This window comes from Oncorhynchus tshawytscha, unplaced genomic scaffold, assembly GCF_018296145.1.
Source record: "Oncorhynchus tshawytscha isolate Ot180627B unplaced genomic scaffold, Otsh_v2.0 Un_contig_1758_pilon_pilon, whole genome shotgun sequence".
NCBI classification, from domain to species: Eukaryota; Metazoa; Chordata; class Actinopteri; order Salmoniformes; family Salmonidae; genus Oncorhynchus; species Oncorhynchus tshawytscha.
Genome location: NW_024609619.1, coordinates 199,177 through 222,320, shown reverse-complemented (window position 1 = coordinate 222,320; position 23,144 = coordinate 199,177). Strand labels below are relative to the sequence as shown.

The window sequence follows — 23,144 nt, the reverse complement described above, 5'->3', positions numbered from 1 at the left end:
ATGGCAGCAGCTGGATGATGGTGTGTCTGTGTCAGAGGTGGTGTTGTTGACACCATTCAGGCTGAACTTATAACATGTGAAGGGGAATTTCAACTACTGTTTTTTCCCCCTCTTCTTTACTTGCTAGTGCTCCTCTGACAGGATTTTCTCTGTAGAAGTGGGAGGGGCACAAACTCAGGCGGCCACAGATCACACACACACCCTCTCAGGCCCCGGAGAGCTGTTTGGAGAAGTTTCCATAGCAACAAGGGCAATATGAAAGTGCGAGAGAGAGGAAGAGATGGCACACTGTTAGAGAGAGAAGGAAGAGAAGTGCTTCTGTTCGAGGGAAAAGAGGAGGATGGGCGGTGGCTGTAATCTCAGTGCCAATTGAAACCCACCCAGAGTTAGACAGATGGAAATCTGAGATCCCCTCTAACCAGCCTGTCCCTGCCCTGCCTGTGGTAAATATAGGCCTGTGTTCTTCCTCAGGGGAATGGCAGCTCTCTACTCTATAATGGTTTAGGACCGTAGGGTGGGACGTGTGTTTTGTGTTTCCCCCACAGACCTGCACTGACCCTCCAGAGCCCAGCTTAAACAACTGTATGGAAACATCTCCAGTAAAACTTAATTTTGTAAGCAGAATGTAGTGAGGCCCAGAAGGGTTTAAAGGAGGAGTTATGAACCCTGCTGGGAGTGATCTCCCTCAGTAATACACTCCAGAAGACAGCCTGCTGGTGGTTAGTCTCAACGCCACATTTGTTTTGAAATGGTTCTGCTAATGAAGTTTTCGGTGTGTTTAGTATTTGGCCTAACATCCCAGGCTTGTTAAGGGTGAGTTGATAGTGCATCAGTTTTTAAACAACAAAAAAAGTGTGTGTGTTGAATTGTTCAACCTGTGGTTTCACCGTTTAGATTTCTAGAACATGTGGTTTGTAATCTGTGTCTGAGCTCCCTGACTGTGGTGTGTGTGACTGTATCACTGCTCCCTGACTGTGGTGTGTGTGTGTGTGACTGTATCACTGATCCCTGACTGTGGTGTGTGTGTGTGACTGTATCACTGATCCCTGACTGTGGTGTGTGTGTGTGACTGTATCACTGATCCCTGACTGTGGTGTGTGTGTGACTGTATCACTGATCCCTGACTGTGGTGTGTGTGTGACTGTATCACTGATCCCTGACTGTGGTGTGTGTGTGACTGTATCACTGCTCCCTGACTGTGGTGTGTGTGACTGTATCACTGCTCCCTGACTCTGTATCACTGCTCCCTGACTGTGGTGTGTGTGTGACTGTATCACTGCTCCCTGACTGTGGTGTGTGTGTGACTATCACTGCTCCCTGACTGTGGTGTGTGTGACTGTATCACTGCTCCCTGACTGTGGTGTGTGTGACTGTGTCACTGCTCCCTGACTGTGGTGTGTGTGTGTGACTGTATCACTGATCCCTGACTGTGGTGTGTGTGACTGTATCACTGATCCCCCTGACTGTGGTGTGTGTGTGACTGTATCACTGATCCCTGACTGTGGTGTGTGTGTGTGACTGTATCACTGATCCCTGACTGTATCACTGATCCCTGACTGTGTGTGTGTGTGACTGTATCACTGATCCCTGACTGTGGTGTGTGTGTGTGACTGTATCACTGATCCCTGACTGTGGTGTGTGTGTGTGACTGTATCACTGATCCCTGACTGTGGTGTGTGTGTGACTGTATCACTGATCCCTGTGGTGTGTGTGACTGTATCACTGACCCTGACTGTGGTGTGTGTGTGACTGTATCACTGACTCCCTGACTGTGGTGTGTGTGTGTGACTGTATCACTGATCAAAATGAAATCTGACTGGTGTGTGTGTGACTGTATCACTGATCCCTGACTGTGGTGTGTGTGTGACTGTATCACTGATCCCTGACTGTGGTGTGTGTGTGTGCTGTATCACTGTTCCCTGACTGTGGTGTGTGTGTGACTGTATCACTGATCCCTGACTGTGGTGTGTGTGTGACTGTATCACTGATCCCTGACTGTGGTGTGTGTGTGTGACTGTATCAGACTGATCACTGTGGTGTGTGGCAAGATCACTGTGGTGATGTGTGTGTGACTGTATCACTGATCCCTGACTGTGGTGTGTGTGTGACTGTATCACTGATCCCTGACTGTGGTGTGTGTGTGTGACTGTATCACTGATCCCTGACTGTGGTGTGTGTGTGAACTGTCCCTGACTATCACTGATCCCTGACTGTGGTGTAACATGTGTATAACTGTATCACTGATCCCTGACTGTGGTGTGTGTGACTGTATCACTGATCCCTGACTGTGGTGTGTGTGTGTGATCACTGTCCCTGACTGTGTGTGTGTGCATCACTGATCCCTGACTGTGGTGTGTGTGCTGTATCACTGTCCCTGACTGTGGTGTGTGATGACTGTATCACTGATCCCTGACTGTGTATCAGCTGATGCACTGTGTGTGTGTGTGACTGTATCACTGATCCCTGACTGTGGTGTGTGTGACTGTATCACTGGCCCTGACTGTGGTGTGTGTGATGTCTGTGATGATCTTTATGGCCTTCCTGTACTGTGGTGTGTAGGTGTCCTGGAGGGCAGGTGACTTTCACTGATCCCTGACTGTGTGTGTGTGTGACTGATCCCTGACTGTGGTGAGAGCACTGTCCCTGACTGTGGTGTGTGTGACTGTATCACTGATCCCTGACTGTGGTGTGTGTGACTGTGACACACTGATCCCTGACTGTGGTGTGTGTGTGACTGTAGATCCCTGACTGTGGTGTGTGTGACTGTATCACTGAGACTGTGGTGTGTGACTGTATCACTGCCCTGACTGACTGTGTGACTCTTCACTGATCCCTGACTGTGGTGTGTGTGTGACTTCACTGATCCCTGACTGATGTATCACTGATCCCTGACTGTGGTGTGTGTGACTGTATCAGATTGACTGTGATGTGTGTGCCGACTGTATCACTGATCCCTGACTGTGGTGTGTGTGTGACTGTTCACTGATCCCTGACTGTGGTGTGGGGACTGTATCACTGATCCCTGACTGTGGTGTGTGAAGTCCTGTATCACTGATCCCTGACTGTGGTGTGAGTGTGACTGTATCACTGATCCCTGACTGTGGTGTGTGTGACTGTATCACTGATCCCTGACTGTGGTGTGTGTGTGTATCAATCCTGACTGTGGTGTGTGTGTGACTGTATCACTGATCCCTGACTGTGGTGATGTGAGTGACTGTATCACTGATCCCTGACTGTGTGTGTGTGAACAGGGAGTACAGGAGAGGTGTGGTGTGTGTGTGACTGTATCACTGATCCCTGACTGTGGTGTGTGTGTGACTGTATCACTGATCCCTGACTGTGGTGTGTGTGTGTGCTGTATCACTGTATCACTGATCACTGACTGTGGTGTGTGTGTGTGACTGTATCACTGATCCCTGACTGTGGTGTGTGTGTGTGACTGTATCACTGATCCCTGACTGTGTGTGTGTGTGTGAACTGTATCACTGATCCCTGACTGTAGGTGTGTGTGACTGTATCACTGATCCCTGACTGTGGTGTGTGTGTGACTGTATCACTGATCCCTGACTGTAAGTGTGTGTGTGACTGTATCACTGATCCCTGACTGTGGTGTGTGGTGTGACTGGTCACTGACCCTGACTGTGGTGCACTTCATGACTGATCACTGATCCCTGACTGTGGTGTGTGTGGTACTGTATCACTGATCCCTGACTGTTAGCTGTGGGAACTGGATCCCTGACTGTGGTGTTGAAGCACTGTATCACTGATCCCTGACTGGTGGTAGGTGACTGATCACTGATCCCTGACTGTGGTGTGTGTGACTGTATCACTGATCCCTGACTGGGTGTGTGTGTGACTGTATCACTGATCCCTGACTGTGGTGTGTGTGTGACTGTATCACTGATCCCTGACTGTGGTGTGTGTGACTGTATCACTGATCCCTGACTGTGGTGGTGTGTGTGACTGTATCACTGATCCCTGACTGTGGTGTGTGTGACTGTATCACTGATCCCTGACTGTGGTGTGTGTGTGTGACTGTAAAGCGATCCCTGACTGTGTCTGCCTGGGAGCAAGACTGTATCCTGATCCCTGACTGGGTGTGTTTCTTCCTGTGAGTCCGTGATGTGACTGTATCACTGATCCTGACTGTGGTGTGTGTGTGACTGTACACTGATCCCTGACTGTGGTGTGTCTGAGCCACTGATCCCTGACTGTTGTGTGTGACTGTACTGGACTGTAGCTTGTTTGATACTGATCCCTGACTGTGGTGGGAATGACTGTATCACTGTCCCTGACTGTGGTGTGTGTGACTGTATCACTGATCCCTGACTGTGGTGTGTTTCACTGTATCACTGATCCAACTGTGGTGTGTTTCTGGTTATCACTGATTTGACTGTGGTGTGGTGAACTTGTATCACTGATCCCTGACTGTGGTGTTGTGTGTGTGACTGTATCACTGATCCCTGACTGTGGTGTGTGTGTGACTGTATCACTGATCCCTGACTGTGGTGTGTGTGTGACTGTATCACTGATCCCTGACTGTGGTGTGTGTGTGACTGTATCACTGATCCCTGACTGTGGTGTGTGTGTGACTGTATCACTGATCCCTGACTGTGGTGTGACCCACTGATCCCTGACTGTGGTGTGTGTGTGACTGTATCACTGATCCCTGACTGTGGTGTGTGTGGACTGTATCACTGATCCCTGACTGTGGTGTGTGTGACTGTATCACTGATCCCTGACTGTGTGGTGTGACTGTCACTGACTGTAACTGTAATGATCTTTCCTGACCCTGACTGGGTGTGTGTGTGACTGTATCACTGCTCCCTGACTGTGGTGTGTGTGACTGTATCACTGCTGACTGTGGTGTGTGTGTATCACTGATCCCTGAGTCTGTATCAGATCCCTGACTGTGGTGTGTGTGTGACTGTATCACTGATCCCTGACTGTGGTGTGTGTGACTGTATCACTGATCCCTGACTGTGGTGTGTGTGACTGTATCACTGATCCCTGACTGTGGTGTGTGTGACTGTATCACTGATCCCTGACTGTGGTGTGTGTGTGACTGTATCACTGATCCCTGACTGTGGTGTGTGTGTGTGACTGTATCACTGATCCCTGACTGTGGTGTGTGTGTGACTGTATCACTGATCCCTCACTGTGGTCCCACTGACTGTGGTGTGTGTGTGACTGTATCACTGATCCCTGACTGTGGTGTGTGTGTGACTGTATCACTGATCCCTGACTGTGGTGTGTGTGTGACTGTATCACTGATCCCTGACTGTGGTGTGTGTGTGACTGTATCACTGATCCCTGACTGTGTGTGTGTGTGACTGTATCACTGATCCCTGACTGTGGTGTGTGTGACTGTATCACTGATCCCTGACTGTGGTGTGTGTGACTGTATCACTGCTCCCTGACTGTGGTGTGTGTGACTGTATCACTGCTCCCTGACTGTGGTGTGTGTGACTGTATCACTGCTCCCTGACTGTGGTGTGTGTGTGACTGTATCACTGCTCCCTGACTGTGGTGTATCACTGCTCCCTGACTGTGTGTGACTATCACTGCTCCCTGACTGTGGTGTGTGTGACTGTATCACTGCTCCCTGACTGTGGTGTGTGTGACTGTATCACTGCTCCCTGACTGTGGTGTGTGTGACTGTATCACTGATCCCTGACTGTGGTGTGTGTGTGACTGTATCACTGATCCCTGACTGTGGTGTGTGTGTGACTGTATCACTGATCCCTGACTGTGGTGTGTGTGACTGTATCACTGATCCCTGACTGTGGTGTGTGTGACTGTATCACTGCTCCTTGACTGTGGTGTGTGTGTGACTGTATCACTGATCCCTGACTGTGGTGTCAACTGTCTTTGATCTGTCAGGGGAGGTTAGATTAATATGATGAGGGTAATGAGGATCTGTCAGGGGAGATTAGATTAAGATGAGGATCTGACAGGGGAGGTTAGATTAATATGATGGTAATGAGGATCTGACAGGGGAGGTTAGATTAATATGAGGTTAATGAGGATCTCACAGGGGAGGTTAGATTAATATGAGGGTAATGAGGATCTGACAGGGGAGGTTAGATTAATATGAGGTTAATGAGGATCTGACAGGGGAGGTTAGATTAATATGAGGGTAATGAGGATCTGACAGGGGAGGTTAGATTAATATGATGGTAATGAGGATCTGACAGGGGAGGTTAGATTAAGATGAGGATCTGACAGGGGAGAATAGATTAATATGAGGGTAATGAGGATCTGACAGGGGAGGTTAGATTAATATGATGGTAATGAGGATCTGACAGGGGAGGTTAGATTAATATGATGGTAATGAGGATCTGGCAGGGAGGGGGTAATGAGGTTGACAGATTAATATGATGATGGTAATGAGGATCTGTCAGGGGAGGTTAGATTAATATGATGAAGGTAATGAGGATCTGTCAGGGGAGGTTAGATTAATATGATGAGGGTAATGAGGATCTGTCAGGGGAGGTTAGATTAATATGATGAGGGTAATGAGGATCTGTCAGGGGAGGTTAGATTAATATGATGAGGGTAATGAGGATCTGTCAGGGGAGGTTAGATTAATATGATGAAGGTAATGAGGATCTGTCAGGGGAGGTTAGATTAATATGATGAAGGTAATGAGGATCTGTCAGGGGAGGTTAGATTAATATGATGAAGGTAATGAGGATCTGAGGGGAGGATTAGATTAATATGAGGAGGATCTGAGGGGAGGTTAGATTATATTAATATGATCTGAGGTAATGAGGATCTGGCAGGGGAGGTTAGATTAATATGATGAGGGTAATGAGGATCTGTCAGGGGAGGTTATATTAATATGAGGGTAATGAGAATCTGGCAGGGGAGGTTAGATTAAGATGAGGGTAATGAGAATCTGACAGGGGAGGTTAGATTAAGATGAGGGTAATGAGGATCTGGCAGGGGAGGTTAGATTAAGATGAGGGTAATGAGAATCTGACAGGGGAGGTTAGATTAAGATGAGGGTAATGAGGATCTGACAGGGGAGGTTAGATTAAGATGAGGGTAATGAGGATCTGGCAGGGGAGGTTAGATTAAGATGAGGATCTGACAGGGGAGGTTAGATTAAGATGAGGGTAATGAGGATCTGGCAGTTGCTCCCAGGAAATGATGTGATTATATTCAGCAAACATTTATTCAATTTGAACACAGGGATTTCAGTGAACTTTCCCTGCAGGTCAATGATTATTATAAAGTCCTCATCTATAATATAATAAATGAAAGGAAAGCTAGTAGGTTACCCCTGAGACACCTCAGTGGTTGTACAATGTAGACTAAATCTCTGGGTGATCTGATCTCTCTCTGGTTCGTTAGTACACCATTGGAGAACTGGCAGTACCCACTGAGTGTGGGAGGACTGTCAGTACCCACTGAGTGTGGGAGGACTGGGCATCAAAGCTCCCGTTGTTGTGTAAGAGAACAGTGAAGGAGAAGTGTTTTCTCTCTCTGCTTTTGGTCAGTGTCCAGTCTACTTTGATATCTGGTGTGGGGGCAGTTTAGTCCAGGGAAACTCGTATGGATCAATACAGAGCCCTATAGCGAATTGACGTAGGGGTTTGCAAGCAAGACAACGTGATGTGCTGACGTCTTAATAAGCTCAATCAATAGCGGAGGTGTGTGTGTGTGTGTGTGAGATTTGTTAAACGAGTGTTTAGAGTGTTATTTGTGTGTGTGTGCTTATTTCCACAAGTTGTGTGAGATTTGTCTGTGTGTGGATTTACAGAGTATCTGTCTGTGTATCAATCCAGGTGTTTCACCACTGCAGGGTTTGTAAAAAGAGCCCTCTGCCAAGCCGGAGCCCAGGATGTGCTGCACCAATATCCCTGGCCAGCGGCTATAGACGGGCTGTTCATTCTGTTTCCTCCCAGGCGATCACAGGGAGATCCATATCTGGCTCTGGAAGTCAACTGTACTGCTGGTTAATGGATTGATAATGTCATTGATTGGCTGTCCATTAACCTATTGTACCAGGTCTGAGTCTGTCCCTGGCCTAATTAGAAAGGAAAGATTAAAACAGAAATGCTGGAGACTGCAGACCATTAGGGTCGACACATACACACACACAATGAGGCCTGGTATAGGAAACTGCTCTGCTGTGTGTGATTTTTCTGGGGGTAGTATAATGGAGGGTCTGGTCTAGAGGTCGACCGATTAATCGGAATTGCCGATTTCATGTTTTCATAATCGGTAATCTGCATTTTTGAACACTGATTGTGGCCGATTTTTTTTTTTTTTTAATGTTTATTATTATTATTTTTAACCTTGTATTTAACTAGGCAAGTCAGTTAAGAACACATTCTTATTTTCAATGACGGCCTAGGAAAGGTGGGTTAACTGCCTTGTTCAGGGGGAGAACGACCGATTTTTACCTTGTCAGCTCGGGGATTCAATCTTGCACCCTTCTGGTTACTAGTCCAATGCTCTAACCACCTGCCTTACATAGCACGAGGACTCTGCGTGGCAGGCTGACTACCTGTTACGTGAGTGCAGCAAGAAAAGCCAAGGTAAGTTGCTAGCTAGCATTAAACTTATCTTATAAAAAACAATCAATCTTAACATAATCACTAGTTAACTACACACGGTTGATGGTATTACTAGGTTATCTAGCATGTCCTGCGTTGCATATGATCAATGCGGTGCCTGCTAATTTCTCATCAAATAACAGCCTACTTCGCCAAAAGGGTGTTGATTTAACAAGCGCATTTGCGAAAAAATCACTGGCGTTGCACCAATGTGTACCAAACCATAAACATCAATGCCTTTCTTTAAAATCAATACACAAGTATATATTTGTACACCTGCATATTTAGTTAATATTGCCTGCTAACATGAATTGCTTTTAACTAGGGAAATTGTGTCACATCTCTTGCGTTCCGTGCAAGCAGTCAGGGTTTATGCAGCAGTTTGGGCCGCCTGGCTCGTTGTGAACTGTGTGAAGTCCATTTATTCCTAACAAAGACCGTAATTAACTTGCCAGAATTGTACATAATTATGACAACATTGAAGGTTGTACAATGTAACAGCAATATTTAGACTTAGGGTAGTATAGTGGAGGGTCTGGTGTGATTGTTCTGGAGGGTAGTATAGTGGAGGGTCTGGAGGGTAGTATAGTGGAGGGTCTGGAGGGTCTGTGAGTAGGGTAGTGTGGAGGGTCTGGTGTGATTGTTCTGGAGGGTAGTATAGTGCAGGGTCTGGTGTGATTGTTCTGGAGGGTAGTATAGTTCAGGGTCTGGTGTGATTGTTCTGGAGGGTAGTATAGTGGAGGGTCTGTTCTGGAGGGTAGTATAGTGGAGGGTCTGTTATTGGTCTGGAGGGTAGTATAGTGGAGGGTCTGTTATTGGTCTGGAGGGTCGTGTAGTGGAGGGTCTGTGATTGGTATGGAGGGTAGTATAGTGGAGGGTCTGGTGTGTTGTTCTGGAGGGTAGTATAGTGGAGGGTCTGGTGTGTTGTTCTGGAGGGTAGTATAGTGGAGGCCCTCTACTGTCCTGACACAGACCCTAGCCAGGGTATTAGGATGTAGACAGGAGACACCACCCCTAGCCTGGGTATTAGGATGTTGGGGGGTAGACAGGAGACACCGCCCCTAGCCAGGGTATTAGGATGTTGGGGAGTAGACAGGAGACAGGGGCACACAGGGTGTTAGGATGTTGGGGAGTAGACAGGAGACAACGCCCCTAGCCTGGGTATTAGGATGTTGGGGGTTAGACGGGAGACACCGCCCCTAGCCTGGGTATTAGGATGTTGGGGTTAGACAGGAGACACCGCCCCTAGCCAGGGTATTAGGATGTTGGGGTAGAGACAGGAGACACCGCCCCTAGCCTGGGTATTAGGATGTTGGGGGTTAGACGGGAGACACCGCCCCTAGCCTGGGTATTAGGATGTTGGGGTTAGACAGGAGACACCGCCCCTAGCCAGGGTATTAGGATGTTGGGGTTAGACAGGAGACACCGCCCCTAGCCAGGGTATTAGGATGTTGGGGTTAGACAGGAGACACCGCCCCTAGCCTGGGTATTAGGATGTTGGGGGGTATTAGGATTTGGGGGTTGACAGGGAGACACCACCCCTAGCCAGGGTATTAGGATGTTAGGGAGTAGACAGGAGACACCGCCCCTAGCCTGGGTATTAGGATGTTGGGGAGTAGACAGGAGACACCGCCCCTAGCCTGGGTATTAGGATGTTGGGGGTTGGGGGTAGACGGGAGACACCGTCCCTAGCCTGGGTATTAGGATGTTGGGGGTTAGACGGGAGACACCGACCCTAGCCTGGGTATTAGGATGTTGGGGAGTAGACGGGAGACACCGCCCCTAGCCTGGGTATTAGGATGTTGGGGGGTAGACGGGAGACACTGCCCCTAGCCAGGGTATTAGGATGTTGGGGGGTAGACGGGAGACATACCACATCACATGGAGTGGGGAACAGGGGAACAGGGACACTGGGGAACAGGGACACTGGGGAACAGGGACACTGGGGAACAGGGGTACAGGATGGGGGGTAGACAGGAGAACAGGGACAGGATGTTTGGGGAACAGGGACACTGGGGAACAGGGATGTTGGGGGGGGAGACAGGGACACTGGGAGAAACAGGGTATTAGGATGTTTGGGAGTTAGGGGGAACAGGGAATTAGGATGTTGGGGTTGGGGGGTATTAGGATGTTGGGGGGGGGAACAGGGTATTAGGATGTTGGGGTTGGGGGAAACAGGGTATTAGGATGTTGGGGTTGGGGGGAACAGGGGCAACAGGGTATTAGGATGTTGGGGTTAGGGAGAACAGGGGAACAGGGTATTCTTAAAGGTCCAATGCAGCCGTTTTCATCTCAATAATAAATAATTTCTGGGGAACAAATAATTATCTTACTGTGATTGTTTTCAATTAGAATGGCCAGAAAAATAAACAAATATTGCTTCTTAGCAACTAGCTGTTTATTGGCAGAGAGGTTTGGAACACTTTTCTTATTGGTCTATTAACACATTTTCCGCCAGGTGATGTCATCAGGCATTCCAAAGCTCCATCCCACCAAAACAGGCTGAAATTTCAGGCAGTCTTTTCAAACAGCTCCTATACTAAAAGGGCATTATTATAATTTCACAGTATTATTCCAACCTCCTATACAGTATATAAAACATAAGTAAATCAAATGTTTGACTGCACTAGGCCTTTAACATTGTGTGTGAGGTAACAACATAGACAACTCTGCTAATATCCCATCCAACCTGGTGTGGCCTCTAGCATGATCTGTAGTGGGCGCACACACTCTGTGGAAGAGAACACAGTCACATTGAGAGGTGTGTAGGAGAGCCAGGTAGAGCAGCAGGCAGGAGGAGGAAAGCAAAGCCCATAATTGGCTCTGGATGGGATGGTGTAATCCTGATGTCTTAGGGCCAGGAGGACACAACACACACAGGCCTGGGGATTGACTGATAGAGGAGGCCTCTACAGCCAGAGCCCCTGTTTATATGTTGGGGGCCTTTAGAGAAGGAGTGGCATCTGAGAACAGCCTGGCTGTGTGTGGGACCCACCCCCTGTTCCTCCTTCTGTGTTGCATTGTTTTAAATGGCTGCCACATGTTGTTGTTGTTCAGAATGTAGTGGTTTTAACATTGAATGAAACCATGTGTTTGTGCTTACATTTTGTTCCCGCCTCCCATTTCCATTACAGGAAGGGAAGATCTTGAACACAGTCAGTCAGCTAAGATGCTTTTCTCCTCCTCAACTGACCTGCTTGTCTGTCAGGGGGATTTAGATGACTGGCATACAAAGGAGAGGAGACCCAACCTACTGTAGGATAATATTACCCTACTGCTGTGTGTTTAACATCAAATCATGATTGTTAGTACCTTTGTGCGTGCGTGTGTGTGTGTGTGTGCGTGTGTGCGTGTGTGCACACAAGCAATAGACAAGACTCTGAAAGGATCTGTTTCTTAGAGCCAATGTGGCAATAATGATTTAGATGTTCTCTGATGGAATGTTGGCGCTGGTCTTGGTCTGCCTGCATCCTCAGCCAGGGGGTGTGGTCTGGTATGTGTGAGTCAGAGAGAGAGTTTCTAGCTTCCGCTGCAGAAATGTCCAATTCTATATTCACAATATTTACATTCCGTCTCCACTCCACACCTTACTGGCTCAAACTGGTATATTTTTTTACATTTACAGTTGAAGTCGTAAGTTTACATACACACCTTAGCCAAATATATTTAAACTCAGTTTTTCACAATTCCTTAATCCAAGTAAAAATTCCCTGTCTTAGGTCAGTCAGTTAGGATCACCACTTTATTTTAAGAATGTGAAATGTCAGAATAATAGAAGAGAGATTTATTTCATTTTATTTCTTTCATAACACCACGTGTTTCAGAAGTTTACCTACACTCAATTGTTTAACTTGGGTCAAATGTTTCAGGTAGCTTTCCACAACAAGTTGGGTGAATTTTGGCCCATTCCTCCTGACAGAGCTGGTGTAACTGAGTCAGGTTTGTAGGCCTCCTTGCTCACACGCTTTTTCAGTTCTGTCCACAAATTCTCTATAGGATTGAGGTCAGGGCTTTGAGATGGCCACTCCAATACCCTGACTTTGTTGTCCATTTTGCCACAACTTTGGAAGTATGCTTGGGGTTTAATTGTCCATTTGGAAGACCCATTTGCGACAAAGCTTTAACTTCCTGACTGATGTCATGAGATGTTGCTTCAATATATCCACATAATTTTCCAGCCTCATGATGCCATCTATTTTGTGAAGGGCACCAGTCCCTCCTGCAGCAAAGCACACCACAACATGTTTAATTTTTTTATTTGACCTTTTATTTAACTATTCAATGACAGCCTAGGAACAGTGGGTTAACTGCCTTGTTCAGGGGCAGAACGACAGATTTGTACCTTGTCAGCTCGGGGATTCGATCTTGCAACATTTCGGTTACTATACTCACATACATCATTCAAACACTTTCAGAAACTTCATAGTGTTTTCTATCCAATACTAATAATAATATGCATATATTAGCAACTGGGACTGAGGAGCAGGCCGTTTACTCTGGGCACCTCTGGGCACCTTTCATCCAAGCTACTCAATACTGCCCCTGCAGCCATAAGAAGTTAACAAGAAATTTGTGGAGTGGTTGAAAAACTACTTTTAATGACTCCAACCTAAGTGTATGTAAACTTCTGACTTCAACTGTACATGAACTTGTCCAAAATGTTAATACACTGCTCAAAAAAATAAAGGGAACACTAAAATAACACATCCTAGATCTGAATGAATGAAATATTCTCATAAAATACTTTTTTCTTTACATAGTTGAATGTGCTGACAACAAAATCACACAAAAATTATCAATGGAAATCAAATGTATCAACCCATGGAGGTCTGGATTTGGAGTCACACTCAAAATTAAAGTGGAAAACCACACTACAGGCTGATCCAACTTTGATGTAATGTCCTTAAAACAAGTCAAAATGAGGCTCAGTAGTGTGTATGACCTCCCTACAACGCCTGGGCATGCTCCTGATGAGGTGGCGGATGGTCTCCTGAGGGATCTCCTCCCAGACCTGGACTAAAGCATCTGCCAACTCCTGGACAGTCTGTGGTGCAACGTGGCGTTGGTGGATGGAGCGAGACATGATGTCCAAGATGTGCTCAATTGGATACAGGTCTGTTGAACAGGCGGGCCAGTCCATAGCATCAATGCCTTCCTCTTGCAGGAACTGCTCACACACTCCAGCCACATGAGGTCTAGCATTGTCTTGCATTAGGAGGAACCCAGGGCCAACCGCACCAGCATATGGTCTCACAAGGGGTCTAAGGATCTCATCTCGGTACCTAATGGCAGTCGGGCTACCTCTGGCGAGCACATGGAGGGCTGTGCGGCCCCCCCCAAAGAAATGCCACCCCACACCATGACTGACCCACCGCCAAACCGGTCATGCTGGAGGATGTTGCAGGCAGCAGAACATTCTCCACGGCGTCTCCAGACTCTGTCACGTCTGTCATGTCACGTGCTCAGTGTGAACCTGCTTTCATCTGTGAAGAGCACAGGGCGCCAGTGGCAAATTTGCTAATCTTGCTGTTCTCTGGCAACTGCCAAACGTCCTGCATGGTGTTGGGCTGTAAGCACAACCCCCACCTGTGGACATCAGGCCCTCATACCACCCTCATGGAGTCTGTTTCTGACTGTTTGAGCAGACACATGCACATTTGTGGCCTGCTGGAGGTCATTTTGCAGGGCTCTGGCAGTGCTCCTCCTGCTCCTCCTTGCACAAAGGCGGAGGTAGCGGTCCTGCTGCTGGGTTGTTGCCCTCCTACGGGCCTCCTCCACGTCTCCTGATGTACTGGCCTGTCTCCTGGTAGCTCCTCCATGCTCTGGACACTACGCTGACAGACACAGCAAACCTTCTTGCCACATTTCGCATTGATGTGCCATCCTGGATGAGCTGCACTACCTGAGCCACTTGTGTGGGTTGTAGACTCTGTCTCATGCTACCACTAGAGTGAAAGGACCGCCAGCATTCAAAAGTGACCAAAACATCAGCCAGGAAGCATAGGAACTGAGAAGTGGTCTGTAGTCACCACCTGCAGAACCACTCCTTTATTGGGGGTGTCTTGCTAATTGCCTATAATTTCCACCTGTTGTCTATTCCATTTGCACAACAGCATGTGAAATTTATTGTCAATCAGTGTTGCTTCCTAAGTGTACAGTTTGATTTCACAGAAGTGTGATAGACTTGGAGTTACATTGTGTTTAAGTGTTCCCTTTTCATATGGGTCCTCTGTGGGATATGAACCCACAACCCTGGTGTTGCAAGCACCATGTTCTACCAACTAAGCCACACAGGACTGGTATATGGTGTCCTTATTCATTCTATTATATACTGTATCTGTCTGGGCCTCTCTCTTTTTCACACGCAGTCCTCGTTCTTCCTCCATTTGTATTCTTTCCTTGTGTTTATTGGGTGAGTCATTAACTGAGTGCCCAGTGTTCAGCTCTAGGAACAGTTCCTGTGGTAACATTCTCTCCCTACTGAGCTGTTACAGCTGTCCCAATGCTGTGTTGCTGTTTACAAAACAACGTGTCTCTCTCTAGTTTATATGTGTGACTAAGATACAGACAGTGGATGGGAGGAAGTTGGGAATGTCCGTATTAATCATGTTATGTTAACTAATCCCTGGGCCTGCATTAATAAAGCTCTTAGAGTAGGAGTGCTGATCTGGGATCAGTTTACCCTTTTAGGTGATAATGAATAAGTGTACTGTTATGAATACTGGCCCTGACTGACTCAGTGGGAGAGGGTTGTTGATTTAATGTTGAGGTAAGCTGAAACCACAGAAGTGCTGGTCTGATTCAGACCAAGGCCTCTGATAGGCCTACAGCAAGTGATAAGAAGCCCAGGCACTGTGACTGAGTCATACAGTACCTAAATTCACCACACTTCTCTCCTTTCCTCCTCCCCCTCTGTTTCTATCCATCCCTCTGTTTCTGTCCATCCCTCTCTTTCTATCCATCCCTCTCTTTCTGTCCATCCCTCTCTTTCTGTCCATCCCTCTGTTTCTATCCATCCCTCTCTTTCTGTCCACCCCTCTCTTTCTGTCCATCCCTCTCTTTCTATCCACCCCTCTCTTTCTGTCCATCCCTCTCTTTCTGTCCATCCCTCTCTTTCTATCCATCTCATTTTTTCTATCCATCCCTCTCTTTCTATCCATCCCTCTATCATTTCTTCCATCCCCTCTCTGTCCATCCTCTCTTCTTTGTCCATCTCTCTTTCCTCTTTCCCTCTTTGCCATCTCCCCTCTATCCATCCCTCTCTTCCATCTCCTCTCTTTCTCCCTCTTTTCTGTCCATCCTGCCATCTCTCTTTCTGTCCATCCCTCTTTCTCTGTCATCTCTTTCTCCCCTCTCCCTCTCTTTCTGTCCTCTTTCCTCTTTTCTGTCCTTCTTTCTCCAGCTACTCGACTGTGGCCCTAGAGTTTGAGAAGGTGCATCAGATCGCTCCCGTGTTCAACTCGCCCAGGATGTCTCGGCGGAGCCTGCGTCTGCAGACCACTGGCGGTCTCTATGGCAACAACAGCCTGGCTGACTTCTCCTCCCAGAGCCACAGCAGCGGAGGGTCCAGTCAGAGAGAGTCATGGTAAGAGTACACAGGGTCCAGTCAGAGAGTCACGGTCAGACTACACAGGGTCCAGTCAGAGAGAGTCACGGTCAGACTACACAGGGTCCAGTCAGAGAGAGTCATGGTAAGAGTACACAGGGTCCAGTCAGAGAGTCACGGTCAGACTACACAGGGTCCAGTCAGAGAGAGTCACGGTCAGACTACACAGGGTCCAGTCAGAGAGAGTCACGGTCAGACTACACAGGGTCCAGTCAGAGAGTCACGGTCAGACTACACAGGGTCCAGTCAGTCCAGAGTCACACAGGGTCCAGTCTCACAGTCCAGAGAGTCCCTCAGTTCTGTCCATCCCTCTCAGGGTCCAGTCAGAGAGTCACGGTCAGACTACACAGGGTCCAGTCAGAGAGAGTCACGGTCAGACTACACAGGGTCCAGTCAGAGAGTCATGGTCAGACTACACAGGGTCCAGTCAGAGAGTCACGGTCAGACTACACAGGGTCCAGTCAGAGAGTCACGGTCAGACTACACAGGGTCCAGTCAGAGAGTCACGGTCAGACTACACAGGGTCCAGTCAGAGAGAGTCACGGTCAGACTACACAGGGTCCAGTCAGAGAGAGTCACGGTCCATCCCTCAGGGTCCAGTCAGAGAGTCATCGGTCAGACTACACAGGGTCCAGTCAGAGAGAGTCACGGTTCTGTACACAGGGTCCAGTCAGAGAGAGTCATGGTAAGACCACAGGGTCCAGTCAGGTTTTTTCAGTCAGAGAGTCATGGTCAGACTACACAGGGTCCAGTCAGAGAGAGTCATGGTAAGACTCCACAGGGTCCAGTCAGAGAGTCATCTCCTGGTCCAGTCAGAGAGAGTCAGGTCTCAGGGTCCAGTCAGAGAGAGTCACGGTCAGACTACACAGGGTCCAGTCAGAGAGTCACGGTCAGACTACACAGGGTCCAGTCAGAGAGTCACGGTCAGACTACACAGGGTCCAGTCAGAGGAGTCACTGGTCAGACTACACAGGGTCCAGTCAGAGAGAGTCACGGTCAGACTACACAGGGTCCAGTCAGAGAGAGTCACGGTCAGACTACACAGGGTCCAGTCAGAGAGAGTCACGGTCAGACTACACAGGGTCCAGTCAGAGAGAGTCACGGTCAGACTACACAGGGGAAGGGAGTCAATCGACACACACAAACGCACTCATGCAGACACAAAAGTTAGAAATATTAGCCTTATATTAACATGAAATATGTACACACAGCTGGAGGCAGATACACACGGGCAGCTGGAGGCAGATGCACACACTGACTGATTGATATCAATCTCTCTCCTGTCTCTCAGGATGGTGAGGAGCAGAAAGCATCAGCAGCAGTCTGCCTCCAGCTCCCTGTCCCTGAACCAGTCCCTGTCCCTGAACCAGACACCACGCAAGACCCTCTCCTTCTCCACTACCAACACTCCCTCTACGGGCTGCACCACTGCCAGCGATGCCTCCCTGCTATCCTCCATCCTGGACCAGTCCAGCCTCCGCCAACGATCCACCACCACTACTACCACAGACGGCTACTGGGGTCAGTCCAAGAGGAAAGGGCAGGGCATGGGTCATACGATCAGAGGAAGGGTTACATTTGATAGAGAGGATACATCAGCTCTATTCTGGTCCCAGACCTGTACGGTATGTGCATTAGCCAACTCCTCCGACTATCGTTGGCTTGACATGACAAGTATGGTCAGACAGTCTGTCATACAATGGCTAAAGCACAGGTCTAGGACCAGTCAACCGCATTAGAATATAAGACTAGGACGGTAGCAGTTTAAGCTAACTAGCTAGCATGCTCATTTGAATTAGTTTGGTGTTTGCGTGTCTATCTGATATGTAAGGCAGGACTGATGAATGGTTTGTGGGATTAGCAGGGGAGAGACGGGGCAGGCTGATTGTATAATCTCTCCATTGAATCCCTTTGATGTGTTTTTCCAGAGATTAGCTGTGTTATTACCCGTGTGACCCAATACAATGAATGAATAACTATTCAATGATCTCCCGCTGGCTTGGATGATTTGATAATGCTTTATTTCCTCTAGGTTCAGATCAGGATACCAGTCTGAAAGGTGAGACTTCACCATTCATTCTAATGATATTTCTGAGCATTCACCCTGGTAGCGATCTTTTACTACGCATCATCACAACACTTTTCCAGGAAGTAAACACAGGCGTTAAGGCTAGAGCTCTGATGTGCAAAATAATGATATTTTGAGACCATATAAATGGACTGATGAGAAATATCTGAAGAAAGTGTTTTCTAGTCCGAGTTGTACTTAAACATGTTCCTCTTGTGTGTGTTTCCCCCAGGGAGGAGTTCAAGGACGGACCACAGCTCAACGGGTGCGAACGGCGGCGTCAACACTGTGTCGCACAGCCACGCCATGGTCGCCAACGGTTACATGTGTAAAGACTGTTCCATACACTCTGAGAGGAAAGAAGCTCTCTCCACATACTCCTCTTCCTCGTCTCAGGCTGCCTCTGCTGCAGCAGCTGCCGCCACCTCCTCCTCTTCCTCGTCTCAGGCTGCCTCTGCAGCTGCCGCCACCTTCTCCTCTTCCTCGTCTCAGGCTGCCTCTGCTGCAGTAGCTGCTGCCGCCATCTCATCATCAGCCTCATCCTCCAGTTTATACAGCACGGTCAAGAGTCAGAGGAGCAAGACAGGTGAGAACCGTACCTAGTGTGCACAACTGACTGGGGAGTGCAACAGGGTTGTGTTCATTAGGCACCAAATGGAAGAAAACCGACTGAACATGGAGGGACAACCTGGACGCTCATTACATTTTCTATTGCAAAATGCTTTCTGTTGCATTCCCTAATGAACATGACCCACTGTTCCTCTCCTAGGAACAAGGTAAACAGGAGGTTCTTTCTGTTTGATGGTTACCAACCTGTCTGAGTCCCGTTAGAAGACCACTTTAAAAGCCCAGAATGCCCAAAATAAGTTAAAATGATCAGTCATCCAGCCAGTTCTTGTGTGTTTCTCTTGTTTCTGTTTGCTTGTTAGTGCTGACGCTACGTGGGCTTCCACTTAGGAGAAGGACCCATTTCTCCACCTTTTATATGTCTGGCTAAGTTAACTAACCTGCCGTCCTTTCTCTGTCTAGGTCTCCTTGTGTCAGTCTCTAACACGTGTGTCCACTACAGCAGACGAGCCCTGACCCCCATAGTGTCCCTGATGACACTGCTCTTCCAGAATGTTCTGTGGCTGGGCACAAGAGCCAGGAGCCACTCAGGCAAAGGTATACGAGATACTTACTACTGGGGTCTGTTCAGAGTGGCGCAACTTTACAAAATGTTCATGTAGAAATGCATTATGTCGAACAGATGTGGTGCAGAATTGGGCATCATATCAGCTCTATTCATTGTATTTCTGTCTGCAGATTTCACCTCACTGAATTCCCCCTTATACTACTTCCCTTCACACCCATCTCTCTCTCCTTTTTTTTTTTTACTGTCTTTCGTGGTTTGATTTATTCCAAGCTGTTCAACCTGATAGTCTCAAGGGACTGGACTCCAGTTAATCGTAATGGTGCTATAAAAATATATATTCTTAAGATTCAAAGGCATTTCCACTCCTGTCTCTTCCCAGCCTCAAAACTGTGACGTTCGAGGTGGAAATGGAATAGCCTGGTCCCAGATCTGTATGGGCCTTAACATTAGTCAGATGAGTTGTTTAAATGAAGCAAAAACACAAAATTATAGTCTGAGTTGTCGGCTAAATAAAGCAAAATACTGATCTGGTCCCGGGCTGGAATGGGTACGGGGGTTTAACAGACAGATTATCTGATCTGACCTTTGATGTGTGATATGGTTGTGTCACTAGGTGTCCTGGCGTCCCTCTTAGACAGGGCCAGATGGGCTGTCTCCTCCAGCGCGTCCCGTGTCTCTTGGCTCTTTAAGCAGACCACTCTCCACAGGATGATGGGCTACAGGGCCAACGGCTACGAAGGCAAAGGTACCTGACCCACCGCCGAGCTGAGGTCAGGAGGCATGGGTCAAAGGTCATCGATCATCAACACTGACCTTAGTGACCTCTTTTTTTTTCAGCCCTCTATTTCCGCTGTCCGCCGACATGACTTCTTTCTCAAGCTCTTGGTCTTTGCATTTCTATGTCTGTGAAAACATATCTGTGAAGGCTGGGCATAAGGTTAACTGTGCATGTATAGTAATGGTTTGGTGGATTATAATGTAGAGGAAAGCTTCTCTCCACGGTATGTACAGATGCTGTTTTCTACTGTGTAGTTTCACCACAGATAACTCTATTTCAGTCTTCAGAGCCTCTCTCCAGCTCTGTCCATCTACCTCTGTTCAGTCGTGGCCAAAAGTTTTGAGAATGACACACATTTTAATTTTCACAAAGTCTGCTGCCTCAGTTTGTATGATGGCAATTTGCATATACTCCAGAATGTTATGAAGAGTGATCAGAGGAATTGCAATTAATTGCAAAGTCCCTCTTTACCATGCAAATGAACTAAATCCCCCAAAAACATTTCCACTGCATGTCAGCACTGCCACAAAAGGACCAGCTGACATGTCAGTGATTCTCTTGTTAACACAGGTGTGAGTGTTGACGAGGACAAGGCTGGAGATCACTCTGTCATGCTGATTGAGTTCGAGTAACAGACTGGAAGCTTCAAAAGCTGGTGCTTGGAATCATTCTTCATCCTCTGTCAAGCATGGTTGCCTGCAAGGAAACACGTGCTGTCATCATTGCTTTGCATAAAAAGGGCTTCACAGGCAAGAATATTGCTGCCAGTTACATTGCACCTAAATCAACCATTTATCGGCTCATAAAGAACTTGAAGGAGAGCGGTTCAATTGTTGTGAAGAAGGCTTCAGGGCGCCCAAGAAAGTCCAGCAAGTGCCAGGACCGTCTCCTAAAGTTGTCAGCTGCGGGATCGGGGCACCACCACTACAGAGCTTGCTCAGGAATGGCAGCAGGCAGGTGTGAGTGCATCGGCATGCACAGTGAGGAGAAGACTTTTGGAGGATGGCCTGATGTCAAGAAGGGCAGCAAAGAAGCCACTTCTCTCCAGGAAAAACTTCAGGGACCGACTGATATTCTGCAAAAGGTACAGGGATTGTACTGCTGAGGACTGGGGTAAAGTCATTTTCTCTGAATTCCCTTTCCGATTGTTTGGGGCATCTGGAAAAAAGCTTGTCCGGAGAAGACAAGGTGAGCGCTACCATCCGTCCTGTGTCATGCCAACAGTAAAGCATCCTGAGACCATTCATGTTTGGGGTTGCTTCTCAGCCAAGGGAGTGGGCTCACTCACAATTTTGCCTACGAACACAGTCATGAATAAAGAATGGTACCAAAACACATCCTCCGAGAGCAACTTCTCCCAACCGTCCAGGAACAATTTGGTGACGACCAATGCCTTTTCCAGCATGATGGAGCACCTTGCCATAAGGCAAAAGTGATAGTTAAGTGGCTCGGGGGAACAAAACATTGATATTTTGGGTCCATTGCCAGGAAACTCCCCAGACCTTAATCCTATTGAGCACTTGTGGGCAATCCTCAAGAGGCGGGTGGACTAACAAAACCCCACATATTCTGACAAACTCCAAGCATTGATTATGCAAGAATGGGCTGCCATCAGTCAGGATGTGGCCCAGAAGTTAATTGACAGCATGCCAGGGCGGATTGCAGAGGTCTTGAAAGAGAAGGGTCAACACTGCAAATATTGACTCCTTGCATCAACTTCAGGTTATTGTCAATAAAAGCCGTTGACACTTATGAAATGCTTGTAATTATACTTCAGTATTCCATAGTAACATCTGACAGAAATATCTAAAGACACTGAAGCAGCAAACTTTGTGGAAATTAATATTTTTGTCATTCTCAAAACTTTTGGCCACGGCTGTATGCTCATCACTGGAACGGTCCTCCATACCTCTTAAAGAGACAGAGACAGAACTCCTGTACCACCTCTCTTGCATGTCTCATCTTTGTTTTCCCCCTACACTCTCTCCCTCTCTGCATGTCTCATCTTTGTTTTCCCACTACACTTTCTCTCTCTCTCTGTCTGTCTCTCATCTCTGTTTTCCCCCTATACTCTCTCCCTCTCTGTCTGTCATCTTTGTTTTCTCATCTTTGTTCTTCATGTGTCTGTCTCTCATCTTTGTTTTCCCCCTACACTACATCTTTGTTTTCCCCTACACTCTCTCCTCTGTCTGTCTGTTTTCTCATCTCTGTTTTCCCCCCCTCTACACTCTCTCCCTCTCTGTCTGTCATCTTTGTTTTCCCCCTACACTCTCTCCCTCTCTGTCTGTCTCTCATCTTTGTTTTCCCCCTGTCTCTCACTCTGTTTTCCCCCCTACTCTCTCCCTCTGTCTGTCTCTCATCTTTGTTTTCCCCTTCTCTCTGTCTGTCTCTCCTTTGTTTTCCCCCTACACACTCTCATCTTTGTTTTCCCCTCTCTCTCTGTCTCTCTCTCTTTGTTTCTGTCTCTCTCATCTTTGTTTTCCCCCTACACTCTCTCCCTCTCTGTCTCTCTCTCATCTTTGTTTTCCCCCTACACTCTCTCCCTCTCTGTCTGTCTCTCATCTTTGTTTTCCCCCTATACTCTCTCCCTCTCTGTCTGTCTCTCTCTTCATCCATCTCTGGTTTAATACAGGTCCACTTTATTATGTTAACATATGGTCTTTTTTCCACTTTGGTTCCCTTGGTGACACATTTCCCTCTTACCCTCTCTTTCTTGTGTGTCCAAATATACAATACGTCACACGCTCTTGGTCGCCACTCGCCTGCAGAATGAAATGTTTTGTTATGTAAATATGATTATTAATAGTTTGTTGTGTTGCAGCTCACTCCAGTTACTGTGGGAGCATGAATGTAAAAGACCACGTGATGGGAGATGGACACCACCACTTTTTGAATGGCTCGTTGTGTAAGTAGTCAACACGCTCACACACACACACCCATGTGCATGCGCACACACACACACACAAATTCCCTCTCAAGTGCTCTATATG

The 23,144-nt window shown here is 47.5% G+C and overlaps 1 protein-coding gene across 7 annotated transcripts in view; it reads left to right on the top strand.

Moving 5' to 3' along the window:
• LOC112263903 (SUN domain-containing protein 1) overlaps positions 1-23,144 on the top strand; it is a 53,601-nt gene that overhangs the window by 13,634 nt on the left and 16,823 nt on the right. For 5 of the 7 annotated variants that reach the window (XM_042316359.1, XM_042316354.1, XM_042316356.1 and 2 more), the window contains 7 exons: positions 15,964-16,152; positions 17,465-17,694; positions 18,206-18,232; positions 18,474-18,827; positions 19,271-19,405; positions 19,990-20,121; positions 22,976-23,059. In XM_042316359.1, the coding sequence (XP_042172293.1) occupies positions 16,037-16,152; positions 17,465-17,694; positions 18,206-18,232; positions 18,474-18,827; positions 19,271-19,405; positions 19,990-20,121; positions 22,976-23,059 (1,078 nt within the window). In that variant the 5' untranslated portion in view covers positions 15,964-16,036. Of the gene's footprint in view, positions 1-15,962; positions 16,153-17,464; positions 17,695-18,205; positions 18,233-18,473; positions 18,828-19,270; positions 19,406-19,989; positions 20,122-22,975; positions 23,060-23,144 lie in introns of all 7 variants that reach the window. The other 2 variants (XM_042316358.1, XM_042316357.1) reach the window with 2 other exon arrangements.